The sequence below is a fragment of the Apteryx rowi genome, unplaced genomic scaffold (assembly GCF_003343035.1).
Source record: "Apteryx rowi isolate R43461 unplaced genomic scaffold, aptRow1 scaffold_82, whole genome shotgun sequence".
Taxonomy (NCBI): Eukaryota; Metazoa; Chordata; class Aves; order Apterygiformes; family Apterygidae; genus Apteryx; species Apteryx rowi.
In genome coordinates, this window is record NW_020451116.1 from 2,094,228 (window position 1) to 2,111,513 (window position 17,286).

Sequence of the window (17,286 nt, forward strand, 5' to 3'; positions counted from 1 at the left end):
AAAATACGAAGAGCAGTCTAAATGYAAGATATGCCACATCTTTAAGTGCTTTTGTGCATGATACGAAAAACAAGTGGATGTGGTTTGCTTTTTTGCTTATAGTGGAGTTCAACAGTCTAAAAAGAAGAAAACAGAATATAAACCTGTGAAAACAGTGTGTTAAAATAATAAGAGATCTGTGTGTACGTCATGCAAGAACTGTGGTTTAACTGCTATTTAAAAAGCAACAGCAAAATGCATGGCTTCCTGGAATGGCCATATGGTGTGGTAAATAACAAGAGCTTTCACGTGGAGCTGCCAGCGTAGTACTCCAGCTCTGAAACGCTCGGTAGAATACTTGGGCTGATGAGCGCAAGATCAGCAGGTTGAGATGAAGCCTCCATCATACATACACCACAGCTCTGAGCCAACCAAAAATAACCATTAGCTGGATTAACGGTGGCACAGTATTTGTACCAATTCCCAAGGAAGCTACTGCCTTACAATAATCTGTTGGCAGATGTTATAGGCGATTTTGAGAGAAAGGGACATGGAASAATGTTAAACTTAAGGTCAAATATATTGAATGAGCATTCTAGACACGTTTATTAAAATTTAGATCATAACCCTTAAAAAGATATGCCTTACTCTAATGGGAAGCCAGATTAAATAATGACCATTCTCCACACAAACACGCTATCCCTGCTTAAATTATGACAAATAAATTATAACAGTATCCAGCAGAGAGCTTTCTCAAGGCACTTATAAAGAATGGAAATAAATGGGATATTCTTAGCTTATTCAAGAGAGCATACCAGGAATATCTACAATCTACCAAATTTGAAACAATTTGCTGCTGTTGCCATTGATCTGACCTTGTCATTACCCACCTCAACACACTAGAAATTGTTTTCATCAGTAGACTAATTAACAATTCAATTTCTCCAAATCCTTTTATATGTTTTTGTTTTTGTTTTTTTAATGAAGCAAGGTCCAATTCTGGGTCTTCTTCCTTATCTGAGATCTAGTTTCATCAGAGGATTTATCATTTTGACTTTTATGTCCCTTTCTTGGGAAATTATAGCTAGTATTATCTTTTTAAATTTTTGTCTTATAGCTTTTTTTTTTTAGGCCAACTTTTCTAGAAATACAGAATTCAAGCTGTCATCAGCTGAACACAGAAATTTTCTTTTTAAAACTAAGTGCGGCTTTTCTTTTATACAAATACAGCTAATATAAGCAAAATATGATGTGCTTTCCTCTTTTTTCAATCAAAAATGCTCTGAAAAGCTTTAGCACAAGTTACACAATCACTTTTGGGGAATGATGATTATATTAAAGAACTGCACGTAGTCTCTAGAACGACACAAGTTTTATGTGGTGTTCTGTGACAACTGCAAAAACACTGCTTGTTGACTTAAAATGCTTTGGATCAGTTTTTGGTCACAGGTATAGTTTTTTACTTTTGTACCTCCACTATGATTTAAGTTTCTAGAATTTGTCAGTGCAGTTACAAAAAAAAATTAAACTTTAATCAAAAGAAGAACACATTTAGGAAAGCTTGGCAACATGAGAATGGAACACAGAAAGAAAGGTGAAAACAATACGACAGCTGCAACTGACTTTGAATTGTCACTCCCTTATATAAATCATTATTAAAGAATAATATTGTCCTACATTACCCTGTTTTCCAAATATGTCATCTCCCTCATCCATCGAAGGCATAACCCTTGCATGCTAATAAATAACAGAAATTAAACTCTCTCAATACTAGAGATCACTTAGGATTATGAACAATGAGGAAATGACATAAGCTGTATTTCAGTATCATAAATTGATTAAAGAAAACTAAAGCAGTCAAAACATTTAAGCAAGAATCAGTACATTTTTAAGGAACCAATTAGTATTTATCAAAAGACTTCCGAAGCACATATTGACAGTTTTGTCAAATGCTTCAAAGAACAAACAAGTCCACAACTCTCAGACTATTAAAAAAATTAAGAAGCTATAGGTTGAGATGCAGCAAACCACCTCAAAAAAAAAAAGTAAACTTAAAGTTAATAGTACCTTGAAATTCCATGCTAGGACAAATGTCTCTGTAAATCCTCTGAAAATTAGAGAAGAGTAAAACTTCAAAGTGGCAATTCTTTATTTAAACTGAGATTAGAATAGATGGGAATTTAATGACCCTAACAAGCTGTATCAATCAGCAACACATCATCCGAAGGGGAAAACCCTCCCAAAACACAAAAAAAAAAAACAGACAAGAGCAATCATTAACTTCTTACATATTGTCTTTGGTTGTTTAATTTCAGGAAATACTTTTACAGAATATGCAGACTATTTCTTCGAATGTCATTAAATGTCAATACCTCCTGTGTGGCCTCTTTGGTAAATCAGAGGGCAGTCTTTACTTTCTCTGTAGTGCTTGTTAATTTTCTACATTTTTATCGCATAGCCTTTCCAAAAAAAAAAACAAAAAAAACAAAAACACCCCACCACACGTATCTTCTTTCTTTTACAGGCATCTGTACCAAAATTGTATCACTGTAACAGATTTCACATTGAGTAGCAAAGGTATTTTTCTTGAGTTATAAATTTAGAGCCTACTAAAATCATTTCAGCTTGTAGCAGGATCTAGAGATAGGATACATTTGTAATGAGAAAATAAAATAAAAAACAAAATTCAGGGTCACATTAGCAAGGATTAGAAGTATGCATCCATAAGATTATTAATGACTCCTTTATAATGACTAGTAATCAAAAGGAGACATTTTCAACACACATCCAGGCTTGTTGTGGAGGAGGAAAGGAAGAACTCTTAGGATTTTTTGCTCGTTTTCTTGCCGTCTTATTGATTAGGCTTAAAAAGTTTATTTATCAGGTGTATGATAAATGTAAGGAATGGAAAGTAGTATGCACATTTAGTGAACCAAATAGCCCAATTTGATTATATGCAATACTTCCAATGTCTGAATCAAAAACATTCTGAACAACATCAGATAAAAGTTAATAGGGAAAAGAAACCCACAGAAAGGCTATTGACACACCTTTTAAAAAAAGTAACACAAAAATAATTAACCATTGATTTCTTGCCATGTAAAAGTTCTATACAAATTTTAAAAATTTTATTTGCAGGTACTAGMCCCTTGAAAAGCTCACTCTGTATTTACACTGCTAATTCTTTTAACAAGTTTATCTCAAATTAAAGCATATTTAAAACAATCATGATCGCATAACTTTTCTACTTTAAATTATTAACCCAATTAGTGCTTTATTCACATTTTAAAAACTTGTACAATTTATTACAAATATAAAACAGTGCAGTTTTCCATACATTATCCCAACTCTGAGACAAACACTTAAAAGACATGGAAAAAGATTTTGATTTTTATAAACATAACATTTGCATTACTCACTCCCCTTTCTTCACTGACCTCCCTTACCCCCGATTTAAAAAGATCAAACATACAACATACTGCAGGTTTATTTTTATTCAAAAAGTTACTGTCTCAAGACATAAATACAAATCAGAAAACAGTACAATTAGGACAATAGAATGTGGAGGACAACAGGTTAAGGTAAATATATAAAACATTTTTAGCTGGTTGAAAACAAAGCTGTAAGAACTGCTTTCACAAAGAAACACTCCTTCAAGAGTAAGAAAAAAATCAACTTAAGTTTAAAATCATATATACAGTCCTCTCAGCAGTTCTATTAAATGCAGTGGTGTGAAAAACAATATAGGCAGTACTTTTAGACATGAGAGTATTTATTTATGTAAAATGAGTTAGGCAGATCTAGTTTCGAGTTTGTTGTTACCCCATGACTTAGTAAAATAATTATATTTTATCATGATCCTTTAGATAATCTATGGTTTTTGGCTACCACAGCCGAATGTTTAATTTYGGAGTCTAAAAACAGGAAGCCTTTTCATATTCACCCATTTGGGGAGATCCTTGTATTGCAAGCATATTAAGGCATGGAATGATTAAAATAATATACCTCAAGAACTGAGAGACAACTGACAAAAAATATACATATGTAATATAAGTTAATATTTCCTTTAAAATGATGTCTAGCTGCCTAAGCCTTGCAAAATGAGTCGGTGTCAAAATGGCATAGATCCAACTTTCTGTTTTAGACCAATTTAATTTATTTGTGAATGGACACAAAATGAAGTTTAAAGCTTAGCTTTCAAAGAATATTATGGGTTGTTTATGAATTTCTATTATCCAATCTAATTTACATACAGAGGAAATGTACTGTAACCTGTTAGAAGTATCTTTAACCTGAAGACTGCTTGCAAAGACAGATAGATAAAACAATATAAAATACAAATTTAAAAATCATTTTTAAAGCATGAACTCTCATGCTCTTCTATTTTTAAACATTGTTAAACTTTCAATATATTTCTGAAACCTCATAATTTTAAGTTGGAATTTAAAAGTAAGAAAAAACTAAACAAACTGCGCAATTATAAAATCAGCACCAATTTATATATATATATAATTTTATTTAAAATTTAGATCCCTATTCCCACACTCTAATAAGCTGTATAATTTTTGTTTAGAATTTTTCTGCAAACATACTACAATAAGCTTCTTTTATTTGGAGACAAAATACAGTGGCACTACTGGAAGGAATTTCACAACATTACATTTTTCTTAAAGGACAAGCAAACTTTCAGGGCTGGTAATGGGCAAGCATGACCGTGATCTGTTACTTTCTGGTAGTTCATATTTTCTGGACCTTTCTGAGAAGGCTAGCATGAAGCTTTTGGAAAAAAAAAGAACATTTTAGATGAAAAAAGCTGTTGAAATTCTGCTTTAATTTTTTTTTCCCCCATATGATTAATTAAAACAAAGCTTCTGTTGATGAAGTTTGCATTTAATTTAAAATATTGACACTCTTCTGGTTCTATCACTGTAAGAAAAATCAATCCATCTATTATTTCAGTTCATGGATGTAAACAGCAATCCAGCAGAGCTCATGATTATTTAGGATAGCCAGCAAATGTATAAAGAGAGGGGCTCAAATCTGTACCAAACACCTCTCAGACTGATTAAAACTAAGAGGGAATACTTCTTATGATCCGGAATAAATTGATAGCACATAAATAAAATATTGATTTTTTCCAACAAAAAAAAAAAAGTGTAGCTTATCCTCAAATTGTTTACTTGTCCTTTACATTTCTTTTTTTCAGGCAAACAAAACTGCCCCTTCAATGCACTTGATCTTGAAAGCATGTCATTCTCCTTAGAGAAAAAATCTGTTCAGAATTTCACCGTATCTACCACAATTTTGTATTGAAAAACTTCCTCTTCCACTTAGAAAATGACTTCACCACTGATTTATTTGCTGCTCTGGTATTAAAACATTGACACCCCAAGAACCTAAAAAAAAAGTTAGAAATGGTGTCAATTTGTAGTCTACTATACATTTAACAAAAACAAAGCAATTGGTATATGATAAGATTAAGACACTTCAAGATATGTTACAGCATTATAAATTTATTTTTTTTCCAAACCAAATTCACCACACTTATGATTTATATTATAGCATGAAAAGGGCACCTCATTTATTAGAAAATGTTTCTCAACACTTGAAATTAAAACCAGACCCAGTATAAATGCAATAAAGACTGTGCTTTACTTATTTTAGATAATAATTGCAAAATAATTTTCAATTAGTTCTTTGACAATGGTAATTCTATAGGCCTTAATCTGAAACCAAGTGTGCAGCATGTAGCAGTTAAGCCCGGGCCAGAACACTCTACACACTGCCTGCTGCTGCGTGTGTTTATAAGGACAACAGGTCATCCCACAGCAGCTAGCCAGGACAAAAACTTGGTATTAAATAATTGTCTCTTTCAGGAAGAGAATGAAAAATCAAGAAATAATCAGGTTAAACAAAAGCACTGTTCTTTGGGAGTSCATATGATTAAGTGAAGAAAAAGCTTGCCTGAAATGAAAAATCAGTTTCCCTTCCTAAGTGGGAGCAAACCATAGCTTCTATGCCAATGAAAGCAGGTATCATCATTGATATGCTAGAAGATGAACATCCAGATCTTACGACTGTCCTACCTTTTATAGGACTATAGAATCAAAAAGTGCCATAGAGGTATATAAAAGACTTAATTCTCCTGAATACCAAGAAGTTAAAGACTGCTGTTCATATTTATCTGCTTCCAAACCAATTTTTACTGTTCTTGGTATCAAATTCACCTCAGATGCATCATACAATATTGTGCGCTAAGACACGAACTGCCTCAGGTGCCAGCAATAACTGGACACATCATAAAATGGTAAGAGGATCACTAAAATTTTGAGTCTAAACCATGCGCATCAGAATAAACTAAAAACCAGATTTATTAAGTCTAGGTCTATCTAAAACAAGCACACCAAATCCAAGAATGATGGACCTCTGTAAGAAATTATATGGATAAAGCAAAATAACTTTGTGTTCTGAGGGATTTTTTTGTGTTTATGAAACTATTTTTTTACATTTAAAATATCAAGTGATAATTTCAGCTCTGCTTTAATATGGATTAACATCATCTCTGAAACAATTAATAGATCTTCCCATTTAAATTCATTTAGGTGGAGTTTATGCTAAAGAAGAGCTGTGTTCTGTGATGCAACTGTTTTCTGCAGTCCTGATTCCAGGATAAGCACCCTTGCYGTGTCCTGACTGGGAAGAAGGTTTGCTAGATGATGCCCCTTTGTCTGTACTAACTTATTATATGTTTGAGTGTGCCATTGCTTCCTCCTTGCAGAGGAATAGTGCACAGCTTGTTTTCCTGGCACACAGTGGCAGGACACTGCTAGCATATCTCTCACAACGGGCTCCAAAAGCTTGCAGAGCAATGCAACTGTAACCGGCTGCCATCATGTGGTCATACTCCCAAATTGCAGCTARGGCGTGCCTAGCAAATCCTGGGCTCACATGAGATGGTGGTGAAAAGAATGAGAAAAAGTAACAGGAAAGAACACTAGCTAACAGTAAACCTATTAAACTATTCTTAATTAACTTAGAAACTGAAAAGCTGCAAGGTTTCTGAAATCAATATATACCTGTAGCTGACCAAATTTTCATCACTGTAGGAAGAATAAAAATGATTGGTATTTCACAGACCACTTAGTTAAAATTAAGAAGGGGAGGGGAACAACTATTTTAAAAACAGAAAGTCAGAAAACAGGAGATATACTTTCTATGTGTTACTTCAAAACTGAACACACAAAAGCTAGATGCACACCTAATCTGATTCAYCATTACTAAAACAAATGCCTACTAGTACAAAATATATGAATCTGCATTTTAAAACAGTATTTAAGACTTCTTTCCCCCATAACAAGAAAAGCTTCATGCTGCAATAATACTGTAAAAGCATACAACTGTCTTCCAATTTCCACCAAGCTATCCAAGATTCCCAGGAAGCCTTGTTGTACTGTCTTTTGCTGGGATGCTGCAGCTTGTTATTTCCAGTGTAATTTTGTACCAGTTACACAAGGTCAAAAATGGCTGCATACATTAAAAGTGGTTTAAGACAGAAGGGATCCCTCATGCAGATTTTTAAAAGATAACAGAGACTGCAGATGATATTATCAAGTTGGAAAAAAGGACAACTGCAAGCAGAAACTACACACTTCAGATGTTTGGACCTAAAGCTTTATATGGAAAGAAAAAATACCTCTCATCTCTATAAGCAGATATCCGTATTATCTCTATTGTCTGTTTTCTCTATTACCTGACTTAGGAACAAAATTTAACATGCCAACTAAAGAAAAAGCCCAAGCTACCCACTGGTAATGACAGAGTCGCCTGAATTAGCTCATCACAAGAAGAAACTTGCCTTTAATGTCATGTGTGTGCAATTTTTTTTTTTTTTTTTTAAAGCTGTTCCCTACCAAACTCTGCAAGGGTCTTTGCCACACTAGATGTGTTTTCTTCTTAGATTCAAAGGCTTTTGATTTCTACATAGCTACATATTAAGTACTAAGAACAAAAAACCTATAAACTTGCAAAAATTTTGGTATGAGCATGTTAATTCTCCCCTCTCTACTTTAAGACTTCAAGAATATTAACTACCTTAGAATTTATAAAACCAAATTACAGCACAAAACATTTCATCAACTGGACCAGTCTGTCAAAATTAAAGAAATACTAAGGACAACCTAAAAATTGAATTTCCTTCCACTTAAAATTTTAAGTAAGAGTATTGTAATCACAAGACTGATTCTACGTACATTCCTCTTACAGATGTTAACCTACCGATTCATCCATGATTGAAGCAGGGTCAAAGAAATCTGGTTTTAGCTCTGTTCTTTCTCTCCTGTTCTTTGATGGCGGCTAAAAAAAGCAAGCAAATGAACAGCCATTCAACACATTAACATTAATTTCATAAAAAATACATATGGAGTTTTTACCTGTAATTAATGAAGTTCAATTCTCAAAAGTTAAGAGTTTACTGGGGATAAATTTTCCTATTTCACATTATTATTATGGAAGTGTTTTTGCTTTTCATATGGCAGTTTGGACAAATTGTATGTGCATGCAGGTATGTGTGAACAAACTGTATGTGCACAGCTGTTTAAGAATGCAAGAGATCAACAGGAATTACTTCTTGTTTAATAAGAACAAAAAATGATTCAAATACCTTACTTTAAAAACAGAAAAATAAATCCAGTATCCAGTAAAAGCCAAGCAAGTTTCTTACTAGGTCTATGTCCATGGTGTCAAAATCCATGCCTTCATTGAGATCTTCAATTCGCCCCTCCGATGACATCATCACATCTTCAACAATTGGCTCTTCATCATCTTCCATTAGACTTGTGCCACGTCGACTGAATTTGAAAAGAAAAAGCAAATAAATCAAGGTAAGTTTTATCTGTGTATTTAAAAAGCTAATGCTTAATAAGAAACTGCCAACACATGACAATTCCATTAAACAGAAGGAACTAAATTCAGCAATTGCAAAAAAAGAAAAACAAAAAACAAAAAAAACACCTCACCCACAACTACTACTAAAACAGTATTTAATCAGCTAGAAAATACTAAGAGAATGACTAGCAAAGATCAGTTTATAAAACTTTGAAAAACTTCTCCAAATAGGTATACTGAGAGGTGCAAAAATTGATAGGCAGATCACAACTGCAGCTCTTTCACAGATTTGCACGCACATATTCAAGCTCAGGAGAGAGAGAACGTGTTTGCCACCTAAAGAAAATCCTTCTTTTCTGCCTTATGACATGCCACAAAGGAATGTCTTTATTATAAAGTAGGTGCATGAATTCATTTTTCAAACATTCCTTTACAGTACTTCATCCCCTTTCCTCACAGCTTCTAAATACAACATTAAGTTCATAAGAACAATAAAGAGTTGCTGTAATTATACTAATTGGTGAYGCGATATAAAAATCCCAAAACTGTGTTACGTGAAGTACTGGTGTTAAAAAATTAAAAACAAGCAGGGGAAAGATGTAAAGCTCCTTAATCTATGCCCAGGGTTTTAATTTAAAACTTCTACATTTTTTCTGTAGAACCATACAAGCATCATATAAACAGAGGACTTCTAAAACTAGTCTTCCTCTCCTCAGCTAAACTACCTCTGAAGCGTAACTTCACTAGGGTGGTATGTCAAAATGCACACTTGATCAACCATAATGAAGTAAATGTCACTAAATTAAGAATATATGATCTCTGAAGGACAACGCTCATTTAAGAAACATTGGCCTGTCTTCATCTTCATTCATAATTTGTAAGATTTCGGGGGGGGGGGGTTGTGGTTTTGAATTGGAAAGATCTACAGAATATTTGCATGATAATCAACATATATGCAGCTGGACCACTGGCACTATAGTATTCCTCTCAACCTTAATGACAGTTCAGATCAGACAAAACCCATGCCAATCACAAATGGATGACAACAGTTTCTTTAAAAGGAATACTTTTCCTAAAAGGAAAGCAGTTGAACCCTAAACATGCAACTCAGAAGTCAGAAGGAGAAAGAAACAGCAGAACTGAATTTCTGAACACAYTGAGACACCTATCTTCAAATGCACTTTAATGTCCTATGTCTAAAAAAAGATTCTGTAGTTGAGAACTGTGTGTACGCAATACATAAAGATGATGTTTCACATGTCATATTGATTATAAAAATCTGCCACAGATAGAGATAGTCAGTTTAGCAACACACCCAGTTACCTTTAATATGAAGCTCACAACTATAGTTAACATTTCTGGAATTTTAGTTCAAAACTAAACAAGATAAACCGATCAAAAGGATTAATCTATTCTGCTAAATACATCCCCAAGCACTTTTACCACCACTTTCCTTTGTGGATGTACCCAAAGTGCCAGTCAAAGGCATTAAGGCAATTTAACACCCCCATCTCACCTTCCCTCCCCCCCAAGATCATAATTAGTGTAATTAAACACTACTCAAAAACCAGAATGTGTACCCCTCTTAAGAGATACAGGAGTAACATTACATTTAAGAAACCTTCCCCTCTCTAAACCACTGAAATAACATTTCACTCAACTCACATAGCGTGTTGCAAGTTGGTTCTCAGCTTGACGTAGTTCATCGCTGCCCTCTCCTGCTGTTGTCGTGCGGCTTCTTCCTGTTGCCTTTGAGCCAACATCCACGTTACTTGCGTGCTTAAAAAGACCATTATTCTATTTTAAACAAGAACTGGTTTTGTGTATGAATGCTAACACAAAGCAGATCTACTATCTCTACGTACTTGTAATCGAGTGGAGCTTGGTGGTGTTCAGGCTGCATAGGATAGACACCCATATAACTCTCCTCAGGTCGCAATCTCTTGGGCTCCCTCATTATTGTGGAAGTAAGTTGAGGTGTCTGCATCATGACTGGCGTGTGCATTGTCTGCTCCCTGTTCAGCCACATACTGTCACTACTGCTGCTTTCTTCAGCTGGAAGGAAACACAGGATATCAGTAAGTCTTTTCAAACTAGTCAAAAATTAAATGTTTAAGAAAGACTTAATGCATGTGCATCCTGCCTACTGAGAATCAATTTCGTTACTTTTTGATATATAAATTCTTAAATGTGCCCCAAAAGGCCTCAATATATCACTGCTGGCTAAAGTGTTTAAACTACTTCTATGTTTTGCAACTTTAAGTAGCATAGTTCCTTCATTTCGTTTTGCGCATCAGCATCACATTATTCAGATTCCCGAGATGAACAGTTTTTTCACTAAGACATGCACATACGGAAGTTATGCTGTTTAAAAACAAACAAACAAACMTTAAAGCATGCAAGTTCACTCAAGCTAACAAAAATAAGGACTGACAAATATAATTCCTGAATATCTACTCTGGTAAATTTTAAAATAGGAAAAGTTGCAACCTTCAGGTACTTTCCGTTTCCCTGTTGCTGGCTTTGTTTTCTTATTTCTTACTGTAGATCCTCGACTACTGATTCCACTGATGACTGACATAGTATCATCATCCCCACCAGCTAATAAAGAGTTTCTGTAGGACATGAGAGGAAGCCACACATCTTCTCTTCGTAGAGACATCTGAAAGGTCATAAACTTCTCCAAATAAACATACCTTTAAATGGAAAAAGTAATTAGAAAGATGCAAAATATTGGTAAGATGTTCACATGGGAAGACAAGCAACTACTTTAACTCCCAAGGCTCTTCTCATCCAGTTAAAGAGCTCTGACAACAGCAAATTCAGAACATGTTTTCTCTCCATCCAACRAGAATAACAAGGATAAAAACTGTTTTTTTTACCCTTTGTGATTATGCTCAACTGACTTGCTAGGTTAAAGTTGTCTTATGGGCCAAAGTTTTCATTTTAGGTGAATGCAATACTCATACATACAGCTTTATTCAGGTGCATACTTTCTGATAATTATCATTACAAATAAAATATTAAGAAAAATCAAGAAAATACTTACACTGTTCTTTTGTCTTGTCTGAGAAGTTTGGAGGAGAACTCACTCAGGATATCAAGAAATGCCAAGTTCAATGGTGGATGGCTCTCACCTTGTGGATTAGGCTCCTTAAAGGCAAATTCTATGCCATCCCTAAAGTTARAAAAGCAAAAGAAACTAAGTTGCATAAGGCACAGAAGAAAAGAAAGAGTTCCAAGCACTACGAGCTACCAGAACTGAACAACATCCCCCTATTTCAAAAGGGCAGTTGAAGTTCTTAAATGTTGCCATATTCTTAAAAAGTCAACACTATTCATAATTTGAATCTGGATGCACTCCTTTTGTCATAATGCTTCATAATTCTCATAATTCAACTTTTCTGCACATAGCAAAAATAACCACTGATAATCAAGTGGAGAGTCACTACYGCTACGGACAAGACATTAATGTTTTTTTGTGACAGCACCAATACTGCTATCATTTACAGGCTTCTACAATGATGCTGAAGAACAGCACCATTATTCAACATCTGGTTTTAGTTCAGGGACAATGCAGTCGGCTAATTTGTAAATAGGTTATAGTCAAAATAAAGGTCCTTAGTGCTGATACTTGAATCACGTTAGTCAAAAAAGTGTTTACAAAAAAGTAATACAAAGCACACAATTACTTGTGTAACATAGCTATAGCTTCTCTTGTTTTCAATTGATCCAGTCCAAATGTTAAAGCAAAACGTCGAGCAAGTTCCTTTATGCCACTGAATGTTGGTGATGATCTGTCAAAATTATAACCATTTTCTTGAATCATTTCATTGAAAAGCTGTACAAAATGAAAAAAAAAAAAGATTTTCATTTATTAAAAGATTATGCCAAATTTGGACAAAACTAGGCAGAGCTAAAAGTTTCAAAGTGTGTTTTATTGCTTAATTARACAACCCCAAAAGACAAACACGGAGATTTAGGAAAGTCAAGTCAAGGCTTCTCTTTAAGAGTCTGTACTTCAGAGCTAATCCTTGAAATGTCAGCATTGTCCAAGTTTGTGTCAAACTAAATGTGCTGGACAAGAGTGGTTTCAGTGATTTCCTAAATGAGCTGTTCTAGAGTTGAGAATGATGAGAATTAATAAAACTCCCTGATCTGTACACTAACAGAAAAAATAAATAGGGTAAATTCTCACATGACCTTTTTGCTACAGTTTGTGAAGACTAATTCAACTATTAATTTCTAACTCATCTTTTGTACCTTTTCCAAATAGAAATATAATAGAAATAATCTAAAATGAAAACAAGGCTTCAGGGAAGTTGCCGAAGACACTAGAAGCTTTGCCATGGAGGCTCAGATTGTTACTATCCATCAATACTTGGCAAAGCTGAACATACTGAACTTAGCAAATTTTTTCTCTGATCAATCCTTTCACCATTCAACTGATTCTGACCATAATTCTCTAAAACAATCGATTTTTCTATTATCTTTTAATTTTGTCTATTACACTTCCCCCAGATAACACAGAATATAATAAACCAAAATTGGACTTACTGGGGCTATGCACATTAACTTTTTATTAACAGTTTGGGCCAAAACATATCTAAGTGGTGTGTTGCCTTTTATGCTGGTAAAGCTCATTGCAAATTCAGTACTCCCTTTATCGACTATCRCTTCTAGTATTTCCTCTCAGACTGGTTCCTTTTCTAAGAAGTTTTCCTGAAAAAATACTAGTTTACATGTTTAAATTTAATGTCAATTTTACAATATTTGGGTCCCTTCATGTTACTATTCTTCTTGCACATTAGGATTGTGCAACTGCCCTATTATATGTGTAACTACCTATTATGTCCACTTCCTCTGTCCACCCTTCGAAATGTAAAAGGCAGGTTATTTATGGAACAGAAAATATTAACAAGGAAAATATTTTCTGATACGACAAAAAATTGTGAACTTGAAAAGTCATCAAAAATTGTAAGAGAAGAAACTAGCATTTAGTTGCATACTTCATGCTGCAGTTCCACCAGCTACTTAAAGTCATGCTGCTGGCAAAAGGAAAGGTCTCTTCCTCCCTTGTACTGGCAATAATATTCATCAACCAGGTCAGAGGCTTCCATAAACTAAAAATTACTTTTTTCAGGTTAGTCTTCAACCAGATCAACATCTAGATCTAGATCCACCAGCTCTATGCACTCTAGAGCTGAGACCAAAGGGTGGGGAGAGGGAACAAACTGAGGGACACAGATCTGTGCTGTTGTTGAAAGGAACAATGTTGGATTGGAGTGGATTGCAGAGCTATGGCTTTATTGATCTCATCACCTCACTCCTGTAAGATTCATGCAGGTGGCTTATGTGAGCAGATGAATCTGACTCTGACCTCCACTTAATTSATCAGGTCTCCATACAAGTAAGATCATTTACTGAAGAGTGCATTAAATTATGTTTTAATTTCAAAGATGGGTGAAGCCCCTACCAAACATTAAGAAATACTGAATTACCAAAAATTCTCATTACTTCTCAGAATAGGCACAGTAAGAAACACAGGAAATGCTTTCCCTTCTTTATCTGTTCAAGAATATATAAGCTACAAAGTTCACAAWGCATTTCTGTGTATGTGACTCAAACTACTGTTTTAGAATAAAAAGGTGTCATGTATTACCTCCATTTGATATTTATCATCCTTCCCACACACTTTTCAGTAGGACAAAGTTTGCAAAGTACAGAAAGGCTTCTAGCAGTTTTTCAAATAGTTGCAGAAAACACATTTCATTTCAAATCTATTCATCCCTATCTTCCATAGGAATTTCTTCATGAATTTCTTACTCTAGCTATTAAACAAAAGAACACGATCTTCTACAGTATGGAATTTCATACATAAAATATTACAAGTAAATCATTCTTACCTGCTGCAAGCTAAGAATAAGCGTTTTAGCACACTGGATTTTGTCTATTTGTCTTGTTTTACTCATTGTTTCTTTAATAATATCACCATAGTCATTGTAATACTAGGAAAAATCCAAACGCAATAGGTTAACTTTTGAATTTAGTTGAAAATATTACAATTACTGAACTCTTCAGAAAACATATAGGATATGCTGCTTTACAAAATTTCAGACACTTTGAAAAGGAAAAACTAATACTAACATGTTCATGATTACATCATCATCAAGATCATATTCTAAAATATCTCCAAAATGATAAATACCCATAAAACCCAAATATTTCCACTTCTTTTCATATTTGTTTAAAGTCATCAGTATCAGTTTAGTGGCAGAATGACCTGTTTATCTTCAAGTTCATGACTCATTTGTGAAAGACACGTGTTGACCACTTCAGAGTACAGGATTTGGATCCAATCTTTTCAGTAACTCCTATGACTCTGTCAGGAAAATTCCATTTTCTCTACTGAAAGGAAGCATTTATGGATAGTTTCATGGCCATAATTTTTCCAATCAAGACAACTACCTGTTTGGTTTTGAAAATATTTAGGTTCACTGAAGACCCGATTAGTTATTAAATGATTCAGAATGTGTWTAGGGCAGTCAGACAAAAGCAGGCTAGCCAAGTTTTTTATTTTAATGTAAATCACAAAGGAGCAAAGTTTTTCCACGTTCACAAAAACAGAACTCATATCATTGTGCAGTTGTGAATCCCAAGTGTCAAGAAGGGATTTTATATTGAACTAAGATAGAAACAGGTATGAATAATATAATTTTTCTAGGGAAAAGTAAACTCTCAAAAGTCTAGGGAAAGTAAACTCTCAAACCATTGTTTTTTCCTCTTCTACAAAATTTAAGTTGCAATTATTTGATATGGCTAAACACTGGGTTGATCTCTATTAGAAGATTCTTAAAAAGCCTGCTAAGTTTATTACTGAAGTAAAAATATATCATGAAAAGAAATAAACCTACTGAAAACAAAGTAGAAACAATTATCAGGTTCTCCCCGCCATCACCCACATGAATTTTGGAATTATCTCAGCCAGTCTTTCCCCCCTTCTATGGAAAAAGAAGTTTTAGAAGCCTACAGACGACTATTTGGACTTCTGGAATCTTCACATTTTGAAATTTCTTAGAATAAAAATTAAATAGTAAGATTAAAAAAGAAAACACAAATAGTGTTATATTTTAGTAGTTTTATGAAGTATCATGACTAGGCTTCAGACGTACCTTCATATATTGCTTGAAAATGTCTGCAGCAGTATTCATTTCCACCACAGTATATACAATGAGTTTACAGAAAGCTGCAAGTAGATTTCTTCTTTTGTGCAATGCTTCAATTTTGCTAGCTTCATCATCCTGCTGTCCATCTGATAAGAGTTCAGAATACAAAAAATGTCAGGTTCAAATACTTCATATTTAGGTGCTATATAAAGTGATATGGGCTAATGATCAGGATTCAGAGATTCAAATCTGTGTTCCAACAGCAACGCATTTCATTGCCCACTGACAAGTCTCTCTTTCTGAAAAGGAGACATACTTGTGCCTATTAAACCAAGCCTTCACCAAGATTATCCAACATGTCCCCAAAATGTAAAGTGCTTAGTCAGTTGTTGACATTTAAAAGACAAACTTACCTCTGTGCTCATGCACACTTCAAGGCCAGGGGAGGGGGAAAAAAACAAACAAACAAAAACAAACAAAAACAAACAAACCCCACAGAACCGGATACAGAAGCAAAATACATTAGTTAGGCAAATAATACAAAGAAAGGAAACATAAGTTTTATACAAACCTGCACTATTATTATCATCATCCTGATCAATGAAGACATGATCTAAAATGAAACTGAGTAGTTCAGATTGCAATGAAGAATCAGGAGTGTAAACAAGTGGCTCCAACATATCACGTCCTCCTGTCATAATCTGATGACTGAAGATCATCAACACATCGCACAGAATTGTGAAAGCCTATTAAAAAGAAACCTTAATAAATACCTATTTAGAAACTGGATTTTAATTCTGATTTAGATAGAGAATATTGTATTTCCACTGAACAAAACACTTATTCAGAACCCAACTCTGCACACAGGCATCTAAGTCTTACTTGACTGAACAGGCCACCATGCGAATAGAGTTTCTTGTACAAGACTGCTGTATGGAGGCTAGGTCTGTAAATAAAAATACTGCACAAATGAAACCAAATGAGTATCAAAATATTCTGAGACTAAATCAAGAGGAGCCTGAATCTCTCAAATTCTGCCTGAAGGGTGTTACATTAGGTAGATACCAACCACAGCACAGCCTACTTTTTTTTTTTTAATGGGTTTGATCACATTTGTAAGATGTCTAACACAGCTTAGGCCACTCAACCCCTTCAAATCCCAATTTGTCTAGCTTTTAAAAAAAGCAACCACCTCTTTATTCTGCTGGCAAACTTGGGCATCTGACATCAGATTCAAACTTCTGTACCCTGCTCCCCT

At 34.3% G+C, this 17,286-nt stretch overlaps 1 protein-coding gene across 9 annotated transcripts in view; it reads right to left on the reverse strand.

Moving 5' to 3' along the window:
• Positions 1-3,448: 3,448 nt before the first annotated feature.
• The window catches only part of STAG2 (stromal antigen 2), an 83,387-nt gene continuing 69,549 nt past the window's right edge, over positions 3,449-17,286 (reverse strand). For 3 of the 9 annotated variants that reach the window (XM_026089559.1, XM_026089557.1, XM_026089558.1), the window contains 11 exons: positions 16,600-16,774; positions 16,035-16,174; positions 14,769-14,870; positions 12,555-12,703; positions 11,912-12,040; positions 11,353-11,558; positions 10,728-10,917; positions 10,528-10,641; positions 8,699-8,825; positions 8,254-8,331; positions 3,449-4,755 (listed from right to left, as the gene is read on the reverse strand). In XM_026089559.1, coding sequence (XP_025945344.1) covers positions 4,717-4,755; positions 8,254-8,331; positions 8,699-8,825; positions 10,528-10,641; positions 10,728-10,917; positions 11,353-11,558; positions 11,912-12,040; positions 12,555-12,703; positions 14,769-14,870; positions 16,035-16,174; positions 16,600-16,774 — 1,449 coding nt within the window. In that variant the 3' untranslated portion in view covers positions 3,449-4,716. Of the gene's footprint in view, positions 5,376-8,253; positions 8,332-8,698; positions 8,826-10,527; positions 10,642-10,727; positions 10,918-11,352; positions 11,559-11,911; positions 12,041-12,554; positions 12,704-14,768; positions 14,871-16,034; positions 16,175-16,599; positions 16,775-17,286 lie in introns of all 9 variants that reach the window. The other 6 variants (XM_026089561.1, XM_026089563.1, XM_026089560.1 and 3 more) reach the window with 6 other exon arrangements.